Genomic DNA, 26910 nt, shown 5'->3' on the forward strand with positions numbered 1-26910 from the left:
ACACATACTATTAATATTCCAAACCTCCCGGTCATTTTAAAAGCCCTAATTACCTGGGGGTTCAACATTTCTGAAGAGTTAACAAATGGCTTACCTCAGGACCTGAATCTGGCTCTAGGCGCTCTATGATTAACTGGGAGTACGGAGTTTCCACATCAGGTATTACCACACCAGACTAGCTGCCTGCCCCTCATTAAGAGATTTAATATGATAAAATATTATAAAAGAAAACAAATACATATTTCCCCCTCAGAGAAACAAAACATCTATTTATTCATTGAATCTTAAATTCTTTAGTAGTTTTGAAAACAATACTTCCACAACTGCTTCATTTTCATATTATAAGTATATACCAGGTAAGGCACGTATGTATGCATTTCTGGCTTGCTAAAAGAAAAATGAGCAATAGTCCACATCGGCCCAGGTTTCTCTGACCTGTGGAAACCTGTTTAAAACTTGTTCTTCTTACCTAAAGCCCAGGCAGACTAAGTTGGATTCTTTTAAAAAGACAATGAAATTTTCTATCCAGTCTTCAGGCAACGGGATACGGGACATTGTTAAGTTAATCAAAGGTTAATTGGGATCAAAATAAAGACAGGAAGTAAAATTCTCAGTTTGAGCAGTGTATCTGGGGCTGCCTAGGGTCCCAGGTCACCAGAACCTCGATCCCTGCAACAAGAGATTGGGTGAAGGGTCGTCTTACTGACAAAGCACCAGCCTTGGCAGAGACAAGGAGCAATGCCCACACTCAAACCCTGCAGTCTGGCTCCAGCAGGCTGCCTTTTTCTTTCTTGTTTCATTTCTTTCTTTTCATGTTTAATTAAAACCCGAAGTAGGCACTCAAGGAAACAATGACTAATAGGATTGACAAGACTGGGAACAGAACCTAACTCAGCTCTCCCAGGATCCCCACTGAGACCCGCGCAAGTGGACCCAAAGCAATCACAGCATATTTGTCCTGTCAGCTCTGGGCCTCTGCTTGATCCAAGAGAGTTTCTTTACAACAACAACAAAAAAAAAAATGAAGATGCCTCCTCAATTCTGCCTTCACTGGAACCAGGTCTACAGGTTAAAACGGGCTCTACAATATAAATTCAGCTATACTGGTTCTGGCTTCATCCAGGCAGTGCAAAATGTCTTCCTCTGCTCCTAAATGACACTTCACGTCTGGAAAAGATATACAGAGTGATAGATGTGGGAATGCTGGGTGTTACAAAGAAAATCACTGGGGCTTTCTAAGCTTAAATTTTCATGTCTGTAAAATGAAGGTGATAATTCCTGTGGTGCAGCACAGCTTTTAAGTCAACAGGTCCTACTGCCACAAATTCCGGTGCTCACAGCTACTGTGTATGTGACCTTGGGCAAGCTGCCCGACTCTCTTAAGCTTTGGGGAACTTTCTGAAGAGCAGGGACAGTGACACTTGCCATTCAAAGATGCTGTCCAGATTAAATGAAATAAGGTAAGTAAATTGCCTTGAGCAGAATCTAGCCACAGAGTAAGTGTTCAATAAAGTTAATGGCTACCATTATCATTCTCTATCAACTAGTGATGTTAAGAGATTAAAAGAAAAAATACGGCAATGTAAAAGTGCCTTATAAGTTAAATTGTCAATGACTTTTATAACTTCATTGACCTGAGGCCAGAGTGAAAGTTACATTGCCTCTTCAAATGCAAACACAGGATGAAAATAGTGCCACTTCCGATCAACACCGCAAGCAAATAATTTAGCATGCACAGAGTTTCTCTCCATTTCAGCTGAAACAATATTTACTGAGTACCCACTGGGTGCCAGGTTCAATAAGGGAGAAGTCCATTAGACCATGTTCTCCTCATCAAGTCCACAATCTAATCTAAATCTGTTCTGTCCAATATCGTAGCCACTAGCCATCTGTGGTTATTTAAATATAAGCTAGTTAAAAATGAATAGAAATCCAGTTCCTCCAGAAATTCAGTAACACCAGCCACATGTCAAGTATTTAAGAGCCACATGTACCTAGTAGAAACTGGAGAACACAGTTATAGAACATTTCCATCATCACAGAACTTTTAACGAACGGCACTGAGGTAATTCACTATATTACAATGTGTTAAGGACTTGAATAATATTAAAAACAGAGTTTAAACAGGAAGGACTGGTTAACTTTTGTGTTGCAGAGAGGATGTGACCTCTTAGGACTTTGGCATGTGGAGAAGGAAGGACAGACATCTAGGGCTGAGGAGCAGCACAGGGGAGATGTGGAGACATCGGGGTGCAGAGGTATTTGGAGAGCCTCACCTACACCAAGAAGGCTGGGCAGAAGAGGACACGGGTATTCTAGGAAGTTTAGCCATATTATGAAAGCTTTTCAATATCAACGTGAAGAAATCTGGGCTTTATTCTCTAGGTAAATAATAAACCAAGCAAAACTTTAAATACAAGAGTAAGGGGACCAAATGTAAAGTTGTATGCAATATTACGGCTTGCACAAAAGACAAAAGAACAAACACACACACACACACACACACACACACACACACACACACACACAAGCAAACAATAACAAAACCCACTTACCTCCACTTAGTAATTTCATGACCAGCCAAAGTTCATCTTTTACCACAAAAGAGGTGTAATAGGTCACTACGTTGGGATGGCTGCACTGACTCATGGCTTGAATTTCTTTCTACAAAAAGAACAAAACGTGACATAGTCTCATGGGGTAAAAATCGGGAAGCAAAACACACTGAGCACACCTAGGCACTTTTCCTACTTAAAACATACGTGGGGGGCTGCTTAAACCATTAGTTCAAAGAAGCTGCATGAGAACTAAGTCATTCATCCAATTATCAACTTGCTGGAATTCAGAAAGGCCTCTGTAGGAGACCACAGAGCCCTGTGGACTGGTCACAGGACACAGAAACCTCAGGGAGCATATCTCCCAGATCACTCCCTACTCAGTAGCAGAGAGCCCCATCACACATGACTGAGTGTCTCCTGCCTGCAAGGAAGGCTGCCAGAGAGAAAGAAAAGGCTGAGTGAGTCATTAGGGGACCTGGGTCCTACTGCCAAGCCTCAACTCTGGCGGGTCTTAGATCCTCCCTCATCCAAAACTGTTTCTGCTTCTCAGGACTGCTGTGATGGTAAATGAGCAAATACCCATTAAGATGCTAGAACGTAATTTCCCAAACTCTATTTCATGGTAGATAGTTTATCAAGAAAAAAAAGGGGGGGGGGCAGGCTAGTGGAATAAGCTCAGGAAACATCAGATCCTATATCTCACTCTAAAAGGGTTATAGGGAACATTATTACTGTCAAAGACTCTGAGAATTCCTGCAGTAGATAAGCTGTTCTAGTTGAATCCACATGAACAATGCAGTTAAACAATGCTTTGTGGGTCACAATTTAGGAAACACTACTACTATAGAGGAAAATAAGTTTCATATAGAGACACAAAACAATAAAGTTTTGAAATCAAATAGGCAACTTCAATAAACCACACTTTCCTGCAATACTTAAGTTCCCATTGGTTTTGGTGTATTGTCTTAAGTTATTGCCAGATAACTCCTATAAAGCTTCAGTCTCCAAAGGCAAGGGAAATAAAATAAAAAATGAACTATTGGGACCTCATCAAGATAAAAAGCTTCTGTACTGCAAAAGAAACAATCAACAAAACTAAAAGGCAACCAACAGAATGGGAAAAGATATTTGCAAATGACATATCAGATAAAGGGTTAGTATCCAAAATCTATAAAGAACTTACCTAACTCAACTCCCAAAAAACAAATAATCCAGTGAAGAAATGGAGAGAAGACATGAATAGACACTTTTCCCAAGAAGACACCCAGATGGCTAACCAACACATGAAAAGATGCTCAACATCACTCATCATGAGAGAAATACAAATCAAAACCACACTGAGATACCACCTCGCACCAGTCAGAGTGGCTAAAATTAACAACTCAGGAAACAACAGATGCTGGCAAGGATGTGGAGAAACAGGAACCCTCTTGCACTGTTGGTGGGAATGCAAACTGGTGCAGCCGCTCTGGAAAACAGCATGGAGGTTCCTCAAAAAATTAAAAATAGAAGTACTCTACAACCCAGCAATAGCACTACTAAGAATTTATCCAAAGGATACAGGAGTGCTGATTCATAGGGGTACCTGTACCCCAATGTTTATAGCAGCGCTTTCAATAATAACCAAATTAAGGAAAGAGCCTAAATGTCCATCAACTGATCAATGAATAAAGATGTGGTTTATATATACAATGGAATACTACTTGGCAATGAGAAAGAATGAAATCCTACCACTTGCAGCAATGTGGATGGAACTGGAGGGTATTATGCTGAGTGATATAAGTCAGTTGGGGAAAGACAGATATCATATGTTTTCACTCATATGTGGAACTTGAGAAACTTAACAGAAGACAAAGGGGGAAGAGAAGGGGAAAAAATAGTTATAGAGAGGCAAATCATAGAAGACTCTTAAATACAGAGAATAAACAGAGGGTTGATGGTGGGGCGGGGTGGGAGAGGGGAAAATGGGTGAAGGGCATTGAGAAGGGCACTTGTTGGGATGAGCACTGGGTGTTCTATGTAAGCGATGAATCATGGGAATCTACCCCCAAAACCAAGAGCACACTTTACACACTGTGCGTTAGACAACTGGACAATAAGTTACATTAAAATGAAAAAAGAAGAAAGAAAAAAAAAACACTAGAAAAAAAATAAAATAAAATAAAACTTCAGTTAACCCTCAATCAAGGGTATCAGACTAGTGTAACTCCCTCTCAAGGTGCCGTCCAAAAGCCACAAAAAATAACGTAAGTCATCAAAGAAACCTTATACATGCTATTATGTATTTATGATGAAAGAAAAGTGCATTTATGCATCGTATAAATATTTTCAATAATAATGAGCGTCTAGTTAACTCTGAATTAATTTTAAATCACCCAGCCAAAAGATTCCAAATGGGGATGCAATCCTTGCACATCCAGTACTACTTAATCCTCAAACTGCCAAGACCCTATTTCTCAGAATACTGGACCAAACACTATGACATGCAACACACATATATACCTTAGTTTATATGTTTATATAAGTGCTTTTTACCAAGGATAAACATAGAAAAAAAATCACTAATTTTTCCATTTTCATTATATAACAACACTTTCCATTCCTCATTTCCTTCATCCATTTAACTAATTACAGGTTTTCTAAATCTGACACTTTTCAATTCAGCTACTCCTGTCCTTTGAACAAGATCTGAAACCTGAGGTCGAGTTTCCATCTGTTTCTGGTGTTAGGTTTTGATATCACGAGATGCTGCTGAAGGAGAAATGCAACACTGCACAGGCCATTCCTACCTTAAGTCACTAGCACCTGTTCACTGTGGGGACGGACGGCTCACTTGGAAGGCGTGCAGCATCAGGTAGGGTCCAGTATACACACAGATGCCCCCCGCTGCTCACAGAAAGGAGAATGATGTTTCTTGAAAGTGTGGGTGCTCCACATTCTCATCATTTCACATTTAATGCAAATGAATGCTTATCTAGCTTTCTAACTCCAAACTTTTAAATCATTAATCTAAATGAACAATAAACAACCAATGCCCATATGAAAGGAAATTCTTCTGCACTGAAGCAATACTGGGCCAAACTCTGGAAAAACCCGTTTTCTTGCACTTTCCATTTAGATGGGCAGTATCACTTCCTACCCAGAGTATCAGGTTCTCCAACACTGCAGTGAGCAAACTATTTGTGTTGGGGGTGGGGGCATGCATACATGTGTGGGTATGTGCGTGTGCGTGTGTGTGTGTGTGTGTGTGTGAAAGAGAAAGGGAGGGAGGTAGGGAGGGAGAGAAAGTAGGGGGGAGAGGGAGAAAAGGGAACAGGGGGAGATGTACAGAGGGAGGGAGAGAGAGAAAAACTCTTTAACCTGTGGATATAACTTACCAAGTTCTAGTCCTTCAAAATTTTGGGTCTTAGAGGCACCAGATGGACATTTAAAGGTCCTGAAGATTTGGGGGCACCTGGGTGGTTCAGTCGGTTCAGCATGTGACTCTGCTTTTCAGCTCAGGTCATAATCCCAGGGTCATAGGATCAAGTCCTAAGTCAGGCTCCGCAATGAGCATGGAACCTGTTTGGGATTCTCTCTCTCTCTGCCTCTGTCCCTCTCCTGCTCTCTCTTTCTCTCTCTCTAAAATAAAAATAATAATAATAATAAAATATAAAGGTCCTGAGGATTTAAAAGAAAGAGGCAGGGAGAGGGACATAGATACTGCCCCTACTAATACACCCCCGGACCAACACGAGGGCAGATGGAGGAAAAGACAGAAAACTTCAGAGCAGACTTACCATCAGTCTGACCACTCATAACCTGACATCCTTCCTTGTAGCCTCACAGTTCCTCTTCACTGCTTCGCTAGGGTTCCATACCCCCACTCCTACATCATGCAATTTCCTACACAAGCCATTCCATGTAGCAGAGCCTCTAATACTTAAAGACATGGTAAAACCTGCCTTAGGGAGAAACAACAGTCACTTAGCCTCAGCGTATGACCTGTGCTATCACTGAGCCTCCATGATAAGTATTTCCACAAGCAGTGCAGAAATACACTCACAGAAGAACAAATGAGGTGTTCTACCTGCCTATCCAACCTTATTTCAGTTTATACGTAAGCCTTGTGTTTAGTTGCCTTCTAGAGAGATGCAAAATTTTATATTTATATATTTGTATTTTTGCTATGGTCTGAATGTTTGTGCCCACCCCCTGAATTCATAAGCTGATGGCCTCAGGAAAGGGGGCCTTTGAGAGGTGACCGGGTCTTGCGGATGGAACCCTCATGAATGAGATTTGTGCCAGTATAAGAGACCCCAAAGAGGTAGCCTGCCCCTTCTGCCACAGGAAGCAGTGAGAAGTCTGTGACCTGGAAGAAGGCTCCCACTCGACCATGCCAGCACCTTGACCTTGGACCTCCAGACTCCAGAACTGTGAGAAGTAAATTAGTGTTGTTTATAAGCCACCAAATCTGTGGGATTTTTCTTACAGCAGCCTGAATCAATTAAGACAACTGTACATACTTTTTATATTTTATATGTTGAAAATATAAATATTTCCTGAATCAAATGTTCTTTCCATAGAACTACTCTCTCCATTTCTTTTCAGAACAGTGATGACAGCTGCTCTTTGAATCCTTCCCTGGGAACAGTCTACCAGATAAATTATCCAAGCTTTTCCCATTGTCCTAACTTCACTCACAGGATAGGCAAAGCCCTTTATTCCCAAACATATTCATTTCTATTTCTAAAAGTGACAAAAGTATTGCCCAAAGATGATTAAGTGGGTATGATTTAAAAAAAAAAAAGTTTTTAGGGCACCTGGGTGGCTCAGTCAGTTGACCTCCAACTCTTGATTTCAGTTCAGGTCATGATCCCAGGGTCTTGGGATCAGGCCCTGCATCCGGCTCTGTACTGAGAATGCAGCCTGCTTAAGATTCTCTCTCTCTCCCCCTCTGCCTACCTCCCCATCACCCCCCAGCCCCACTCATGCTCACTCTCTAAGTAATAAAATAAAAAAGGTTTATCCAATTCTCCCTACAAAATGAGCGGGTTCTAAAACTCTATTCCCTTAACTAGGATACAACCCATAGATGCATGATTTGGAACAATGCTTCTCAAACTTGAAAGTGTACACAGATCACCTGGGGACCAAGTGAAAATGCAGATTCTGATTCAGTTGGTCTGGGGTGGGGCCTGAAATTCTGCATTTCTATCAGGCTTCCAAGTAAACTGGTTAGGTCCAGAAACCAGACTCTGAGTGACTAAGTGGTGGAAAGCAAACAGAGGCACTTGGGTATGGGGACAGGTGAAAGGAAGGAGCACCAAGGGCCGCAGTGAAGGTGATGGGGTTAGAGCCTGAGGAGGGGAGCAAGCCCAGAGGCACCGCCTAGCTGAGTCTGACCTGAAGAAAGGGGTAGGAAACAAAGCTAGAAATAGGGGAGACTAGTAAACAATTCACAGGGAAAGAAAAACACGAGGTCAAGATTTGAAGAACTTACACAACTCTGAAATCCGGACAACACATGTGCCAAAACTGCAGTCAAGGACTGTAACACAGTGACTCCCTTGGAAGAGTCTAGTGAAATAAGACAGACATGCCATCAGGTGCCAAAGCAAGCCACAGCCTGGTATTTAATCTGCCCTGTGGACCAAAGAGCTGCTCATGCAGCTTCATCTGAAACACACCACAAACGAAATTTCACAAGAGTGGGAAAACAGGCCTAAAATGGGATAGCAAGAAAAAGGCCTCCCCATCTGCCAGCACTGAAGCGGCAGCCACAGCAGCAGCCCTCTGCTGGGAGCCGGGTGGGCGGACGACAGACCTATCAGGGACACGCACGCGCGGCTGCGGGGCCAGCCTGGCCACATTTGCCCAACCGGGGCACGATATAGGCCTCTCATGTGGGATAGTCCAGGTTTGGTGGGGGACACAAAACACACAGAATATCCTACCATAGAATATCCCGGAAATAGGATTGCTTGGGAGGAAAAAAAAAGAAAAAACTACCAAAAAACCAAAAACTGAAAAAAATGGAAAGAAAGTATATTTAAGTGTTTACGAGGGCTATTGTAATAGTGCTCTATGGTCTTTGTTCCTCCTACCACCACCACCACCATCATGAAAGAAAGAAAGAAAGAAAGAAAGAAAGAAAGAAAGAAAGAGGGGAGGGAGGGAGGGAGGGAGGGAGGAAGGGAGGAAGGAAGGAAGGAAGGGAGGAAGGGAGGAAGGAGGAAAGGGAGGAAGGAGGGAAGGGAGGAAGGAGGGAAGGGAGGAAGGAGGGAAGGGAGGAAGGGAGGGAGGGAGGAAGGGAGGGAGGGAGGAAGGGAGGGAGGAAGGAAGAAAAAAACCATACTGAGGACAAGCAAGAACTGTGGTTCACAGGGGTGGGAGCCACTGAGGAAGAGCTAAAGTCCTAAGACAGGGCTGGCTTGGAAGCTTGGCTAAGCCACTGAGCAGCCCGATTACCCCAGCAGGTTACCCCATGTCCTTGAACCTAGTGTCCTGTCATAAAAGGAGATTATTAATGCCGTCTACATAGGATTTTTGTGAAATAAGTGAAATGAGACCTACACTACTCCTCACAGGATGCCTAGCACATAACACAAGCGTTAAAAGACAGCCTCTCAATGTCTCGGTTCCTTCTCTGCAGATGAGCAACCCCATACTGATCACTTACCTCAAGTGTCCCAAATTCCTGACTCAACCTCAAAGTCACGGAGACAGACGCTGGCAGCAGCGCCTACCCTGCCCTACAGAAACATCAATCACAGAATGCGCTCCGTGTGTCCTGCCAGCTCTAAGAGTCTGTAATGTGTGTATAGGTCACTGGGCCACGAGTCTGTAGCTTTATTTCTGACTCTACGTTGTCTCCCACAGGAGTTTTCCTAAGTACTTCACCCTGTGTTTAATTCATACCACCCTGTCATACTTCGTGCATCCTGGTACACTGCCTCAAGCCCTTTTGTGATAAGGAGCCTAACATATACTTATGCAAAGGGTTCAAAACACCTAGCATAGGGGCACCCGCCTGGCTCTGTGGGCAGAGTGTGCGACTCCTGATCTCAGGGTTGTAAGTTCAAGCCCCACGTTGGGTGCAGAGGTTACTTAAAAAATAAAATATTTTAAAAACAAAAATAAAAAAACACAGAGCACAGAAAAGAGTTTGAAGATATAATAATTAGGAAAAGTTAAAGCCTAGTGTCTTTTGTTCCTAAAACCAGGAGATTCACAAAGTACTGAAAGAAATTTCATTACAGAAAAGAAACAGTTTAAATGGATTCTGGGGGCGCCTGGGTGGCGCAGTCGGTTAAGCGTCCGACTTCAGCCAGGTCACGATCTCGCGGTCCGTGAGTTCCAGCCCCGCGTCGGGCTCTGGGCTGATGGCTCAGAGCCTGGAGCCTGTTTCCGATTCTGTGTCTCCCTCTCTCTCTGCCCCTCCCCCGTTCATGCTCTGTCTCTCTCTGTCCCAAAAATAAATAAACGTTGAAAAAAAAAAAATGGATTCTGAATTCAAAATAATAAACTACACTTAACCAAATTAGCATATTTTCACAGCTTATGTAAATCCTAAATAAATTCTTCTTCATCTGATATTGGTGGCAAAATATCCCACTCAGCCTTAGTTAGGAATCAAATTTCTCAGCCTCCAAAATCATGTGCAGTTAAATCTGAGAAGATGTTATTTCTAACTTTATTCTAGAGCAGTGGTTTTCAACCTTGGTTGCACATTGAAATCACCTAGGTAGCTTTAAAAAATACTAGGGCCTGGAGCCTAGCCCCAGAGATGCTGATGCAAATTGGTTTAGGATAAGAGGCTGGGAATGAAAATTTTCAAAAGCTCCTAGGTGATTCTAATGTTCAGCCAAGGTTGAGAACTACTGTTTTCAAGCTAGGCACTAAGATGCATCATTCCTTCAATGAAACACTGAGAGAAACACCTACCTCTCAGGCACACTTCCACACTGCAACTTTTAATCCTTTCAAAAGGGGAAAATATGTATGATTTACAAATACTATCAAATGAAACCTGTATTTCCAAACGCAAGAGATAACCAGATATATCTTTTAAAATGTATGCAACATTCTGCAGGCATTTTAAGAACTCCTTAAATGGTGAGGGTAACCACGTTAAATAACACTTTTCAGAAAGTCACTCTCCAGCTTGCAATTCCATAACAATTCCATAACAGCACCATCATGAAGGGTAACCTAATATTCATAAATAGCCCGATACTGTAAGTGGCAGAATTAAAACAAAGACAAAAACAAAACCCATTAATTTCTATGATCTCAAATGTCAGCCAAGAAAAGATTGACAAAGTTGTTACAAGAGCAATGTATTTTTTTTTTTTTTGGACTGTCATTTTCAATCAGGAAAATGTCAGTCTCAGGTCTTTCAATATAAAAAACTATGTATCATATGTGCAGCAAACTCTTACCTCTTTTCAAAGAAGAGTATCAAAAGGGAAAAACCTACTTTAAAAAACATTAAGTGAAATATTTCGACTTGTACCCAAATGTATCAACCATTGTTCCTTGCCATTTAGTTTTGTAGTTATTTTTATAGGACTTGGTATCTGTGTTTATCCAAGTGAAGTCCATTGAAGACAGGATTAGAAATGGGAAAAGTCTAGATAAGACAGGGAAATAGTTTTTAAGCAATTAGGAGAAGGAGGGGCCAGGGTGGCTCAAGTCACTTGAGCGTCCCACTCTTGGTTTCAACTCAGGTCATGGTCTTGCAGTTTTGTGGGTTCAAGCCCCGCATCAGGCTCTGTGCTGGCAATGCAGAGCCTGTTTGGGATTCTCTCTCTCTCTCCCTCTCTCTGCCCCTCCCCTACCCATGCTGTCTCTGTTTCTCTCAAAATAAATAAATAAGCTTAAAAAAAGAAATTAGGAAAAGGGGAGCAGAAATTCCCTGACGGCCTTACTCAGTGTTGGCAGAGAAGTATTTAAAACAAAAGGTAGAGTGTCATGGGAGTTGGAGAGTGGGTAAATCCCTCGAAATCAGCAGGGGAATCACAAAGGGTAAACATCTACTTGCTGGCAGAAGAGAATGCACATCCCAGAGCCTCCCGGCTTCGTGATGATGTCACAAAGTTGGGCACCCTGCAAAAACTGTCCAAACAAAACAGAAGAATTTTACTTGGAAACGTAAGAAACCGTCGGTATAGTTGTTTTCTTCAAAAGAAACAAGGAGAGGGAAAGGAAGGGAAGAATCAAAGTGTGATGTTGAAATACTGTAGGAAAACCCAATGGGGAGGAACCCAATTTCTCCCACTGTTGGCTAAGAGGTTCTTCAGCAAACAGTAAGACGGATGCCCTATGAGTTCTGGAAGCTCTTAAGTTGGCCCTCATGGAATCTGAATCAGATTCAGCTATCAATAACAGCTGTTTGATCATTTAATTGACTACGATTGGGAGTCTTGGAAAAAGTCAAGTCAAAGACTTCATTAAAAACAGAAACAGGAAGAATTTTTCTTGTCCACCAATTTATGTTGCTGGAAACCTCCGGGCCAACTTTTAGCACAGCTGCTCTATTTGGCTTCATCACCAAACAATGAGAATGTGAGGTCAAGTGTGTCTTTTTCTTTTTTTGTGGTGCCCCCCGTCCCACGCTGCGGGCCAGTGTGCAGCCTGGGGTCTGCCAGGGAACAGCCCTCCTGCAGAAGCAGCCAGAGCCCTGCCCAACACGCTCAGACCTTGTCTCTGACTGTTCCACAGTCCTTCTGTTTCCACAGCAGCTAATTAATTGTGGAAATAACCAAACCAAAATAAAGAAGATAACAGAGGAAAGAACAAAATCCTTGGTCTCAACCCAAGCCAATAACATTTTCCAGAAGGATGGTAAAAGGGAGGTATAAAAAATAAACAAGATGTAACTAAAGTTGTATTCAATCTAAGCGTGTTTTCCCCATTTTCTCCTACTCTGAAAATGAGTATGTACTGGGTCTCTCTGTTACTAAGCACATGTAAGTTCAGAAACATGTGTCCTTACAATATTCATTTCTGTTTACTCTTTGGGGAAAAAATGAGATGTTAAACATTTTAGCAAGCCATTTCTTTTTTTTTTTTTAATTTTTCTCAATGTTTATTCATTTTTGGAGAGACAGAGCATTAACAGGGGAGAGGCAGAGAGAGAGGGAGACACAGAATTTGAAGCAGGCTCCAGGCTCTGAGCTCTCAGCACAGAGCCCCATGCAGGGCTCAAACCCACGAACCGTGAGATTATGACCTGAGCCGAAGTCGGACACTCAACCGATGGAGCCACGCAGGCACCCGCCCCAGCAAGCCATTTCTAACACATGTATAAAAATTGACCTAAAAGTAAATTCAATTAGTATGTTTATTACCTGAATCAACTATAACATTTAAATTTCACGTTCCAAATTCTACGAATTTGGTTCTACGAATCACACGCCAGCTAATGTAACTTTAGAGCTGTAGAAATAAATTAGTTGTGCATATGTAATATTCTCTAATTTCTTAAAAATGTATGTCTTCAAAATATCCAAAAATCTCCCATTCCTAATCCTGCCCTCAGCTGGATTATACTTTGGTAAAAACAAACACCAAAGTGTATGAAAATAATTACAAAACTAAGTACAAAATTTAATATTTGAGACCTGAAATGCTCAAAATAGTACATTCAGTAAAATACACTTGTATTTTAATGCTATACCCTTGGTATAAAAGATTCTACAAGAAACAGCCAAATGCAATTTATTACCACATATGGTGAAGCACTAATGAGCTGGGATATGAATAATCTACTAATTAAAAAATTCTTTTGTTCAAAAAGCATGGAAAAATACTTTCATTTATATAATAAGGAAAACACACATAGTTTCCAGCTTTTTAGGCTGACATCCTCAAACCAGTATAATTTTTTTCTACAATAAGCAAGGCTTACAAAAGTATGAACACAATTACAGACATTAGGCAAAAATGCAGGGAAAAAAATTTTTTTTAATTTTTTAAACCTCGGGAAGCCTGGGTGGCTCAGTCGGTTATGCTTCCGACTTTGGCTCAGGTCATGATCTTGCAGCTCATGAGTTCGAGCCCTGTGTTGGGCTCTGTGCTGACAGCTCAGAGCCTGGAGTCTGCTTCGGATTCTGTGTCTCCCTCTCTCTCTACCTCTCCCTCCCTTTCTATGTCTCTCTCAAAAATAAATAAACGTAAAAAAATTTTAATTTTCTAAATCTCAATTAAAAGGGGGAAAACCCCTTCTAGCTAGAAGAACTGCTCAGAAGTCCCAAATAATTGTAATTTAATTTTAAATAAGTATGAGAGAAGCCTATGTCAGATAACTAAACTATTAGGGGATAATTAAACTATTCTCTCAAATGACCATTAGGTAAAATAAACATCTAAAGCTTTATTCTCCAAAATAACCTACAAATCATAGTTGATTTGTTCCTCTAAAGACAAGTAAAGAGAGTAGAGAGAAAGGGAGAGATGAATAGAAAGAAAAGAGCAGATCAAAAGAAATAAGAAATAACATTATGGCAGAAAAGCAAAATGAGGGCAGGGGCTTTGTTCTGAGGAAAGTAAGCTCTCGATTTATCTATGAATCGTATCCATGAAATACAGCAAAATATCCTTACAGAAATGATATAGGAAGAGAAGGGCAAATGCCAGATTCTTTCCGGCTGGAGGCTGAGAGGCTCTTTCATTATGTACACAGGAGACACAGATGGCACCCTATATACCCCAATCTATGCACTTACAGTGGAATGTTACTATTACCCTGTAACACTGGAGTGACTTGACTCTATCCTGAATTATAAGCATAATTTGCTAGTAATCAGTGTTTTTCTGCAAGTGATTTTTAAAAGTAACTTCATTAAAAGAATTGATTTTTAAATACACAGAACCATAGACTTCGGTGATAAAAACAAGTTTTGCCATCAAGTAGAATTCCTCACTGAACAAATGAGAAGACTGAGGTATAAATGATTTGTCTCAAGTCCACGATCCAAGTGAAGACCCGGGCCCTCTGACCCAGGAAGCAATTCTCCCTCCATCACAAGTTTCAGCAATCATGGGTAGCCGTTGTTTTTTGAAACAATTTTGCTCACATTTGTCACCCATCATATACAATATTTTAATGATCACTACATATTATTTCATAATAGAATCACATGATGGACCTTTTTTTTTTTTTTCTTTGAAGAAACAAGCACTTTGCCTGGCCCCAGGGCCAGGGTTTCTCTTACACACACAGCATTCCTGTCCCTAAGAATTAAACTGTATGTTTTGATAGCATTGATGTATATGAAGGAATGAGAAAATTTCTGTGACTAGGTACCAAAGACAAGACTAAAAATATGAGAGCTCTAGTCCAGAGAAAAAACATTGAGGATATGGCTAAAGTCTAAAAATCATGAAGTCAAGTAAGGTGATGAATCAAAATGTTCATCAATCCCTGGGTAAAAATAATGAAGAGTTCCCTGAAGGTTGGAAAAAGTGGGTTTTAAGATGAATAAAAGGAAGGAGGACTATGTCACATTTATGGAACTGTCACCTGGTGACAGAGACCAAAAGATGAGTTCAGAAAGAACAGTTTAATTCTTCACTCATGAAATAGATTTTAAGGGAAGTAAGTGGGCCCTTGAGCAGCATCCCTAACCTCTGAGGCTGACCACAAACGAGAGAACTAAGCTCTTTCAAGAAACCTCAAGGCCACCTTCACATTGAATATACTAGTTGGCATGACAGTGGATCAGACCCATTTAGGAAGCCTTAAATTCCTACTGAAAAGCAAGGAATGCACACTAGAGAATCCGTCTATATTCTGTTAAACCATGTCTAGATGGAAAAAGTGTAGAAAGCTATCCTTAGCTCAAAAAGCTCACCAACCCAAAACAAAAATGAAGAAACTCATTTACCAGTCCCCAGGCTCCCCCAAAAACAGAAATCATCCTTGTTTTCCCATCACCTGGCTCAGTGTCTAGCACCTAGTAGGGTTTAATAATCACACAGTCCACAAGTTCTGCTCTAAAACTATAAATACCTCCCAGAGAGTGTTAGCCTATTATAGTCATTTACACCACTGCGGGATTAAAAAAAAAAAAAAAAAAAAAGTGGGATTAGCAAATCTCGGAAATTACCAAAGCCTCTAGGTTGGAGTGGTCAGAAATACAGAACATACCAGTAACATCCCCTGCCTCCTGGAAAATTAACCACCAAATCATCATACCTAAAGAGATTAGGATATAGTTGCAGGCCAAACTCTACAACATACATGAAAACTTAAAAGAATGCATAGAACAAGAATTAGATTAACTAAATGCTATTCATGTGATGCCAAGAAAAACATTTGTTCTAGGGTTTTCTAACCTAATTGCCATGAAGATGAGCATATGCCTTTGTTGTCCTATATACACACCCAAAACCCATCCTTCTAATGGGCCTAAGCACAATGTAGAAACTCATTAAATATTTACCAAATAAATTACTAAATGTATACACATGAGATCTGGAACCAAATTATCATTGAGGAATATTACAGTACTCATTTTAGCAATATAAATTTTATTTAAATTACCAATTTAAATTTAGCACCAATGATTTCATCTAATACTTCTTCCCTTCATTCTCAGAGACGATAGCTTCAGAAATCACGACCACCTGGGACGTCTGGGTGGCTCAGGCAGCTAAGTGTCCAACTCTTGATTTCTGCTCAAGTCATGATCTCACGGTTTGTGAGTTTGGGCACCACATCGGGCTCTGTGCCGACAGCACGGAGCCTGCTTGGGATTCTCTTTCTCTCCCTCCCTCTCTGCCCCCTTGTGCAAGTGCACGTGCATACATGTGCTCTCTCTCCCTCTCTCAAAATAAATAAACTTAAAAAAAAAATGCTAAAAAAAAAAAAAAAAGAAAAGAAAAATCATGACCATTTGAATCCTTCATCAGCCAAACCTGAACTAAACTCCACATGACCACAGAATCTGACAGATTGTCTATCTGCCCTGTGAGTGTAAACCCCACTTTCCTATGGGAGTTGGGACAAGGGGGCAGGGACAGGACAGAGGGTAGGAAGTGGGAGGCGATACAGTTTCAGTAGGGGAGGCAGATGTTCTAACTGCCAGCAAATAGTTGATAACTGTGACTTCTATGACATAACACTCACAAGATAAGGATTCCAGTGGCCATTGTTTCTTACAAGAACAATGGCTTCCAGTTAGCACATGGCACAGTTTGTTAAATGATGCAGAGCAGTGACCTATACATAATGTGCACACACACACATACACACACAGGGAATTAAAGGATTATTAGGATGCCGGATGTCCAAACACTGCCAAAATGTGAACCCGCAGAGATAATAAAAGTACGAGCAACAGCAGTATTAGAAATCAAAAGGATTACACCAACTTCGCTCCACACAATCTCGTGTGCCAACAGCTGGGCCACAAAGCCTGGCAACATTAGGCAGTCCATACTGTAAGTTCCATTTCTTTTTGTTTGCAAAGGACAAACATCCTAAAGAACCATAGCCATTCCCCGCCCCCCATCTCTAGAAATATCAAGACATCAAAAGGTCAAAGGCTCCAGGTTAAGGAAAGATCGACACAAGAAATCAATACACCTTTCAAATGAAAAGTGGATAATTATACACATACACTATGCTTTCTTAACACAACATGGGAACTAAGAGGGGAAAAAGAATGAGATAAATAAACTAACTGCTAATAAGCAAACTCATAACTCCTAAAACCTCAGATTAACGGAGACAAGCACAAAGCCAGAAAAGCCCCAGTCCTTACATGTGCAGCTATGCCCAAATTACAAGCACTATCTCCAAATGCCACTGTTACTGGTCCTGCTCTCAGGGAAACAGGAAAGGGCGTGGACTGCCCACCCTCCCCTCCATTCTCCCCCACCCTGCTGCCTCCACTAGGACCCTCCTGTAACTTCCATTGCTGGCAGGGGACTGCTGACTAGAAGCCAACAGAGGGAGAACGTGGAGACCTGGGGCAGTTTGGGGCTTGGTAGAGATCAGGAACCACTGCGTCTGCCCAGAAGGCTGGTTCTGGAATTGTCAGACACAAATGCGCACAGGCCTCATACAGACCATGTGTAAATATTCTGCTGGTACCAACAGGATGGCCATGGGACCTCCAACAGAGCGCCACAGTCAAATACAGTCATCACGAGCAAATGTGTGAGTGGTATTTCCAGACAGGGCATATGGAAATGTACTCCCAATCTTTTTTTTTTTTTTTTTTTTTTTTTTTAATTAGTGTGTACTCAGTATAGACTCAGAATCTGAGGACACCTATAAAGGGATCTTAGAGATTTTCCAACCCATCTCTCTTTCTAAATAGTGCAGTACAGTTAGATGACTTGACCAAAGGTAGAAAATAAGTTGGTGGCAGAAGCAGGACCCGACTCTCCCCACAGTTTGTTAAGTGCTTTTTCCACTTGGGAAAAGTGACCTTCAAAATTGGTCAGGTGACGAAGGCACAATTTTATTGGTCGCTGTGATCACAAGCAACAGAAGGATGCAGCAATAATTTCAGTAAGAGCAAAGCACAGCTGATATTTTGAAGAAGGTAAAAAGCCTTAAATACATGCAAATTCTGTGAATTTGGGGCGTTTTCTTCCTTCCTCCCTTCCTCCTTCTCCCTCCCTCCCTCCGTTTCTTTCTTTCTCTTTCTTTTCTTTCTTTCTTCTTTCCTTCCTTTCTTTCTTTCTTTCTGAAATTAACATTAAATCGTGGTAGCCCTTCCTTTAATCTGAGTTAGCTGGCAATCTGTCGCTTCAATCCCAGTGAAATCTATGCCTTGTGTAGCCTAATTTAAAATGTGAGGCCAAACAGATCTGGAAAAGTACAGCTTTATCCTTGTACTTAATTTATACTATAGTGTGCTGTAATTAAGCCTGAAATAAAAGCTATATTCTGAGTAAAGACAAAAAGCTCTTGTTAATGGCATTCCATTCCCAATGTAGAACACAACAAAAGGCTTCTTCATTTGGAGCCAAATGTCATTATACTTTGTAGCTTGTGTGGAGCTGTCGTACTAATATTTGTCCTGGGATTAGGGTTGGGATAACCAATCAGTTAACTCCTCCACTGCAGTTTCCTATTATCCTCAAATAAATGGCCAAAAGGAAAAAAAAAAAAAAGAAAAAAGAAAATTGGCAGGCAGAAGGACAACTATATTTATGAGATTAAACTCTCAAACCCTTCACAGTTTGCCGGGCAACTAATAACCATTTGCCAAGCTGTTCATTTAATAATGAGTCAGTTAAGCCAAGAGCAAATGTTCCTGCAACCAACCAGTGCTACTATAGTCATACCCACACTGAAAAGCTCCAATCATTTACGTAATGTACGTACTTCATTTAGAGTAAGAGGTACACGGTGCCACGTACGAGAAACAGACTGCTCTTGTTAGCCAAACCCAAGCCACCCTGCAGTATTCTGAATACCTGACACGTGTAGGTCATTTTGTAATTTCTGAAAGGCACAATGGCCGACAAACTGTTTGGAGAGTAATTCCTGTTTGTGTCATGATTCTAGACAGAGGGCCAGAAGCTCTCCACCCGGCTCGGCACTTGCAGTATCACGTGGCCTTAGGTCAGCTAACTGCGTCTGCTCCCTGCTTTTCCAAAATAGAGTCGTCAGCACTGAGACCATCCCCACCCTGGAATTATGAGGACTGAACAAAATCCTGCTTGTCAAAGCAAAGTAAGTCATACGCTATACAACACCATCATCAGGTACGATATAATTAAGCAGGGGAGGAAACGCGGTGTGGGCTGCTTTCCAAGAAACACGTGTGTCCAAATAGGAGAGAACACCAAGCTGCCTTTGCTCTCCTTTCTCCTGTTTCTCTGGCCCATCTCCACACACCCATAAGTGACGAGGAGCAACCAGCAGGGATCCTTCGCTTTTTTACTTACTAATAGCTCATCCATACTGGTCTGGCATTTTTCCAAGTTGATCCGCTTTATGGCTACACGTTCTTGCCTGGGCTTGCAAAGGGCAGCCTGGACCACAGCAGTAGCTCCACTGCCTGAAACGAAATAAAAACAACATCAGCTATCAAGGGGCATGCTGTCTGGTTAATGTTCGTCACCCCCTTCATAAACAAATACCTATTTTTTAAAAAGTCTTCTCCTCAAGGTATTCAGAACATTACCTTCTGACATCTTTGTAAAGAGTTTCTAAATCTGAAAATAATCCTCTGTGGGAGAAAAGGGAAAATGTGGACTGTTCTACAGGCTACAAAAACAGTATCTGTACCCAGGAGGGCGACCCACATTGAAAAAGCCCACTTTCATATGGCAGGTGTATTGCCGCCCAGGACAAAGGCTGACCAAGTGACGGGTCTGAGGTCACAGGGACAAGAGACATGAGCGTCTGAGCACAACACTGCGTGGAGGCCATTACCATCCTTGGCTCCCAGTATTCTCTAACTTCAGTGCCCTTAAAATATCTCAAGCGCTTCTTCCACTTCAGCCCAAGCCAAACCACTACAGCTTGAGCTACTTCAGGGTTTCCACGAGATGCTGTGACAACTTATCTGCTCTGAGTGTTCTTTGAGCTCCTTTCTTCTGCCCTTGCTCTACAATTAGAAGAACAGGAATCAACCCAAGTATTCGTGTTGAAAGCACGTGTTGAAAGCACGACTTTCAAGGATGCCAAGCGAGTGATGCAAATGTGTAATTACAAAAGCTCTCGGCATTCATATGAATTTCCTATTTCTAAGGTTTCATGATCGTTAGCTAATGCACTCAAACTCCTAGGAGACAGAGTCATGTCATTATCCATATTTTATAAGAGCAAAATGTAGACGTGTAGTGATTTGTGGCAGAGCACAAAGAGCTCCTAATCCGATTTATATTCCACAGGGGCAAAAAGACCTCTGGGTTAAGGCATCTCACTTCTGCAGAGAATACCAAAACCCTCCTTCTGATCACATAAATCCTCTACCCCTGCAAGACTGCCAAAGAGAGAAACAGCCTAGGCCCAGGACTGTGTAAAAGAGGGTCAGATCTGACCATCTACCTTTCTCCTTAAAGCCTTTCTTCCAGGGCTACTTCTCGAATGACTCATCAAATATCATAAGATGTGGGCGGGGGCAGCTTTGGGCAATACAGAAGGGAGATCAGTATTCGCTTTCCTTACAGATGTGACAGACAGGGACAACATTTCTAGTACAAGTCAACGCTTTCCCACGCCAAGGAAATGCCCAAGTGGGTGTCTTCAGAGCTGAGATTCTGCCCTTTCTTTCCTCCTGTGGTCTCAACGTCAGCTCTGGCCCCCGGACCTGGTATCCCAAGCAGATCACCCTAAGCTCCAAAACTTCAAGACTCCCATTCCAGGAAGTCCAACCTGTGTTCATTGGGAAAGAAAATCTCCATATACTAACCACCCCCTGTATGGTATCTCTACTCATGCAATAATTGTCATTACAAGCCTGTTCACTTTTTGTTCCTAGCCTCATTTTATATGTGAGAACACTGGGACTTGGAAAACTTGCCCACGCAGCCAAGTGCCTGGGCCGGGGTCTGAGTCAGTCTGCCAGACTCCAAGCTCCATGCTCTTCCCTGCTTCCCATAGGCCAGAGCCCACGTTTCCCTTCCTCACTTGTCCTGGCCTTATAGGACCAGAAAAAAATGTCCTCCATGCTTGAACAAAAGAGAAACCACCTAGAGGGAAGATTCAAGTGAGCCTTACTCTCTCGTTCAAGGACAGAGTGCTGTTGTCAGAGGTCGTTAAAAGGGCCTCCCTGTCCCTAATCTCACTGCCTGCTCCATCAGCTTCTATTCCAAGTCCTACCACGTCGGCCTCGGCCCTGCAGATCACACAGCATGCTGGGTTCAATCCAGAATGCTCTAGATATCAGAGCCAAATACTACAAAGAGCCCTACTGATAGCAAAGTGTACTTTCCAGTCAAGGTCTCCAGAACAAGAGACCATCACTGGCGGAGCCACAGAGAAAGTGATAAGTAGCTGGTTAGCACTGGGCCTGGTATCCAGCAGAGAAATCAACAAACGTCTTTAACGAGCTGCTAATGGGAAGCCATTCTCAGCTCTACCTGTTGTAAAACTCTCCCCAATTCCACTCTCCATTCTTAATTCACATCCCAGAACACTTCAAAGCAGTGGAACTGAAAAACAGGAAAGATGAAAACAGATTCCCAGAAGGGATAACACAAGTGCCTGTAAAAGGGGACTGCCTCCCATAGTCTTTTAAGTCCTTGACTATAAAAAAAAAAGTCTCCTGCCTTCCACAGACATATGCAAGCATGTGGACAAAAATAAGAATTCTGGAAAGAGAGGCAGTGGTAGGGAAAGTCTTGTATAGAGTTGAACAACCTCAGAGGTGCTACTACTTAACTGTGAGTGGCTGGAAAACAAGTGGCACCTTCTCATCTCTAGAGAGAACGCACCTGAGATGACTGTCATAGCATGAACACACGCAACCACCCACTGGTCAATTTAGACCTCTTTGACTCCAAAGATTGCCTTCAACCACAAGAGAGATCAAGAGCAATGAGAGAGGGGCAGGAAGCCTTAAGGACCGTCAAGTCCAGTCCCTGGCATTATGGATGAGAAAGGGAAGGGAGGAGCACTCTCACCAGAAAGCACCCGATCGGGACTTCTGTGAGAAATAAATTCCCGTTGTTTGAGGCACCCAGGCCACAGTGTTTTGTTACAGGAGCCCAAGCTGATTAATACAAAAAAGCCATCTTCATTATCCATCTATGTCTCTGCCCCACTATCACCTGTGGTAAATAATGCCCTACAAATTAGACATTCTCAACAGCTGCCTAATCGAGTTAAGCGCTAGCTAAGACAACATTCAACTGAAGGGCCTCCAGTAGGCCACAGTAGCTCCCAAACCTTAGGTAAGGAAGACCCTAGAAGAGAAGGTTCAATAAATATCCTATGCAACTCTGGTAACAATTTCCTGTTTCCTAATTTCTAAATCTCAGTTTCCTTAATGGGCATAATAAAATCTACCTGTGAGGCCTAATTACATCCCTGGAAACATCAACTCAATGAATATTAGGCTCTCTCTCTGCAATGCACTTCTGTACCTGCAATGTAAAGGACATAGACTGTATCTATAGTTTGCACTCACCCCAGGGCAAAAGAGAAGGCAAAGTCGTTCCATGTCAGTACTAAGTATCATTCTGCTTACCAGGAAGATTCACTTGGTTTAAAGAGGGAAAGAGGAGGGCTAAGTTTGAAAACCAGAGGACTAAGTGATTTCTAAGGTCTGAGACAACATAATGAGTTGAACATAATAAAATAGAAGAATCCAGAGAATTCTGAAATAACTATGAATTAATATTCTATAGCTAAACTTATTACTTATAATGTACTTTGATACATAACCTAAAAATCATTTTTAAAAATCTCAATCTGGATTGCATGAGTTCATAACCTAGGCCTGCCACATACTAAATGCTTATCCTTGGGGGCTCCTGAGTGGCTCAGTCAGTTGAGCATCTGACTTCAGCTCAGGTCATGATCTTATGGCTCAGTTTTTGAGTTTGAGTCCTGCATTGCACTCTGCTTTCAGCATGGAGCCTGCTTGGGATCCTCTGTTCCCCACCGCCCTCTCTCTGACCTCCCCCACTTGCCCTCGCTCTCTCTCAAAAATAAAATAAAAACATTTTTAAATATAAAAAAACAAACAAATGCTTATCCTTGGATGATTTACTTAACTTTTCCATGCCTCAATTTCTTCATTTGTATGATGGGCTCACAGGGCTCACAGGGCAGCTATGAGGATCAAATGAGTTAATGCATGGAAAGCCCTTAGAACCGTTCCTACATAGGAAGTACTAATTAAATCTTAAGCAAGTATACTATTCAGGGAAATCCCTCCAAGTCAACTGGTGTCCTGCCAATTTGTTGTTGCAATGCTACATATTTCATGATGTTGGTGTACCATAATTTATTCAGCCCTTCTTCTATTGATCAGTCTTCTTCTCTTTATTTCCAGTTTTCTGCCCAATATGAATAATGTAGCAATAAAGATCTGGTACTTTAAAATATATGTATTAGTCTTTTTTTATTAAAAAAATTTTTTAATGTTTATTTTTGAAAGAGAAAGAGCATGAACGTGGGAGAGGCAGAGAGAGAGAGGGAGACACCGAATCCGAAGCAGGCCTGAGGCTCTGAGTGGTCAGCACAGAGTCGGATGCGGGGCTCAAACCCACAAACCTCACAAACCTGAGCCAAAGTCTGACACGTAACCGACTGGGCCACCCAGGTGCTCCAAAAATATATGTTTTAGTCTTTATGTTAAAGACTTATATATATTAGACTAATATATATTTCCTTATGTTAAAGTTAGGATGTGGTCAATTGTCCAGTAACCTCTCCTCATGAGTATGTCAGGATTTTAAAAATAAACAAAATAGATATGTTAGCCTATAACATGAATGGTGGCCGGTGGAAGGAAGCTGTCATCACATCCTACTTAAATGAGGAGCACCAAGCCAAAACTTTTAACAAGAGTTTGCCCATCTCTTAGCACAGGAAAGAACTCTTTAATTACGCTTCCCTGTCCCTCCTCAGTGAATAGTGTCCAGAGCTGTATCAGGCTTTCTTTTTGGATGTGCTGGTTGGTGGTAGATAGTAAACCAAACAAATGGCTTTGGTCCGGCAGATGACTCCTTCCAATTCTCTGTTTATCCAACTTACTCTATGTGTTCTATTTATATCATGTGCCCAACCTCAAAGCCCACGAGGCCAGTCAAGGTCACACGAGAGCCAGAAGCTGGCCAGTGAGTGAATGGACACACACGTGAGTTCTGCAGGGGCACAGCTGCCATTCTGCCTCCACTAATGTCACCACGGAAGCTTGCTGACCTAGCACACCAAGATTCCAATTTTTGCAGAGAAGCTGAAAACTCAGAATTTTGCTTGAGATCTCCTAATATGATAAGGTTAGCAATTAATGTTTTTAAATACAAAAGCATTACGAATCACATAAAAGCTTGCTGCACTCTGTATTTTGCCTCCCTGTGTTACTACTATTTGGCTTCAAAGGTGCACCCTTCCTTACCTGATGGTCCAGTTTGTAAATTATTAGCTTACACATATGAAGTTGCCATTCTTCCAGAACAAAAATGATCACATTTGATTCAACGTAACATATGCACATACTCAGGACATGGGCCCAAACTGATTTACTACATGTCACCATGTTACCATCCACCTCGTCCTACTATTTCCCACAAAGAGAAAACTCTCAGGGCTATTTGCCTGTTATTTGGTGCATCCTACGTGAAAGGAACAGCACAATAAGCTCTCAAGTCAAACACACAGAACAGAAACAATGAGACAGGGGTTATGTCTCATTCGCTATATGGTAATTCGCTATATGGATTCCTTAACAAAACAAGACACTACTGCTAAGCCTGTGTGTATAAAGGGTATAGACTGCGTGTATACACCAGGCAGCACACAGCAAGGCCACATTTCTCAAGCAAGCTACAAGCAGGGGACCCTCCTGAGTTACGGATTTCTGCCTCCATCAAAAGAACCAGTTGGTAGACCCACCTTCTGGGATTACTAGAGGAGATTCAGAGCTCACACAGATGGAAGGAGGGAAGGAAGGGAGGAAGGGAGGAAGGGAGGGAGGGAAGAAGGGAGGAAGGCAGGACGGAAGGACGGACAGGCAGGCAGGCAACCAGGGTGAGGTGGAGAAATGACCACTGAGCAAATATCCTTACCTTTCACCACTGATCTGGACAAACTACGGTAACTTACCCGAGAAAGCCTGGCTTGTTGGAACCTTTAGAGGTCACAGACCTCACCAAAGAAAAGCAGCACTTGTATATAACTCAGCAAGAACCATCTGATAATGCCACAGAAAAACAAAAAGTAGCCTGGGGATCTGATCTTAAGAGAGATAGAGGGGAACTGGGATGTGGAATCAAATTGAAGAGAATGTCAATAAACTCACCTTGGAACTCAAGCTACATCTAAAGCAACAATTAGGGGAAAAAAACAACAACAAACAAACCCTATACTACACTTACTAAATTCAGAAAGTACATGGATTGGGATTACCTGATATAAATAAAATCAATAATAAATATGGGGGGGTGTAAATTCTAGGCATCTGGTTAAAGAGGAGTGGTAAGTACACGATGAGGAATTATTAAAAAAAACAGACTCCCACTGAATTCAATATGATTCATACTGGGATTTACTCATAGACATTTTTTGTTTTCTTAATGATATACAGTAGATTCAAAAAAAAGCACTCTTTGAATATGATTACTTGCCAGTTAAAAAAAAAAAAAAACTTTATTAGTCTGAAGAGCACTCATTTAGGGGTTAGACCCCTTAAAGCTTAAACTCTTCTAGGATTCTAGCCCTGATGCTGACTTGGAGGAAATGTCTTTCTCTGTGAATGTGCATTTATTTGCTAAGAAAAAGAACATCCTCTTTCCAAGGGGCAGGTGCTTTTGATAACCTAGCCCCAGGGATTGGTGGGGAATCGCCTGAGACCTGCCTTCTCCAACAACCGCAGGTGAGTTAGTCATTTCCTCTCTGCTCCCGAGGACCAGGATTAGTGCGGCCTCATCCTAGTACTTCCATGAGCCTGGAGCGCTCTTCCTCTGCCGTATTACTCCTCGAATCAGCCCTTCCTATGAGGTCCCTGCCTGGAGCAGGAGGCCTTCAGTAAGCGTTTGCTAAGTGAATCAAAGCTCACGTCAACCCATCCCTGGGGAGGCCACCTATCCACAAGGGAGGTGAAGCTGTGTTCTCCACAAAGAACACCAGGCCCTGGCCAACTATACAATGTAGAAGCGAGGAGGAAGTGCAATTTTACTCAAAGTTGTTATCTCTGAACCGCTTGTCGTGTGCGTTCTGAGTAGGCAGTCGGTGGATAGTGGCAGTTAACTTCAAGAACAGGCCTAGGGAGCCTATCTGCCTGAAGGCATTTCTGATCCGCAGAACACCTGTTTTAATTATGGAGTCAAATGTCACAGGAAAGCTCATACTGAAGAGCAGTGTGCCACCAGAATGGGTCAGGAACCTCAGTTTTTAAAAACTGAAGCCCCGGGCCACCGATCAGCACAAAGGAGCTACACAAAATGAGGCAAAAGCTAAAGTAGGGCCTCTGATGATTCCACCTGAGAATAAAGTAGTGACATAAAACACGTAACAGTGTGAAGAGGTGACGGAGCCACCAGCAGTCCTCCAAATCCGCCCCAGGAACCACTGCGTCAGGCCCTGGACTGCAAGAGGGACACGTTCCTGCAGAGCAAACTGGATTTTTTATATTCATTTAAAGGTCGAAGTCAAGTCCTTGTCCCCTGCAAACCCAAAGCCCCATGATCTGGCAGGATTGAAAAACTTCCTGTTCTGCTCTGAGGG

At 42.1% G+C, this 26910-nt stretch overlaps 1 protein-coding gene across 5 annotated transcripts in view; it reads right to left on the minus strand.

The window, feature by feature from the left end:
- Positions 1 to 26910, minus strand: part of STK39 (serine/threonine kinase 39) — a 324651-nt gene that overhangs the window by 232029 nt on the left and 65712 nt on the right. For all 5 annotated transcript variants that reach the window (XR_006712938.1, XM_045480088.1, XM_045480087.1 and 2 more), the window contains 2 exons: positions 19455 to 19567; positions 2556 to 2664 (listed from right to left, as the gene is read on the minus strand). Coding sequence is in view for 4 of the 5 variants with exons in the window: in XM_045480088.1 (XP_045336044.1) it covers positions 2556 to 2664; positions 19455 to 19567 (222 nt within the window). In the remaining variant the exon portion in view is untranslated. The remainder of the gene's footprint in view (positions 1 to 2555; positions 2665 to 19454; positions 19568 to 26910) is intronic.

Source organism: Leopardus geoffroyi, chromosome C1 (assembly GCF_018350155.1).
Source record: "Leopardus geoffroyi isolate Oge1 chromosome C1, O.geoffroyi_Oge1_pat1.0, whole genome shotgun sequence".
NCBI classification, from domain to species: domain Eukaryota; kingdom Metazoa; phylum Chordata; class Mammalia; order Carnivora; family Felidae; genus Leopardus; species Leopardus geoffroyi.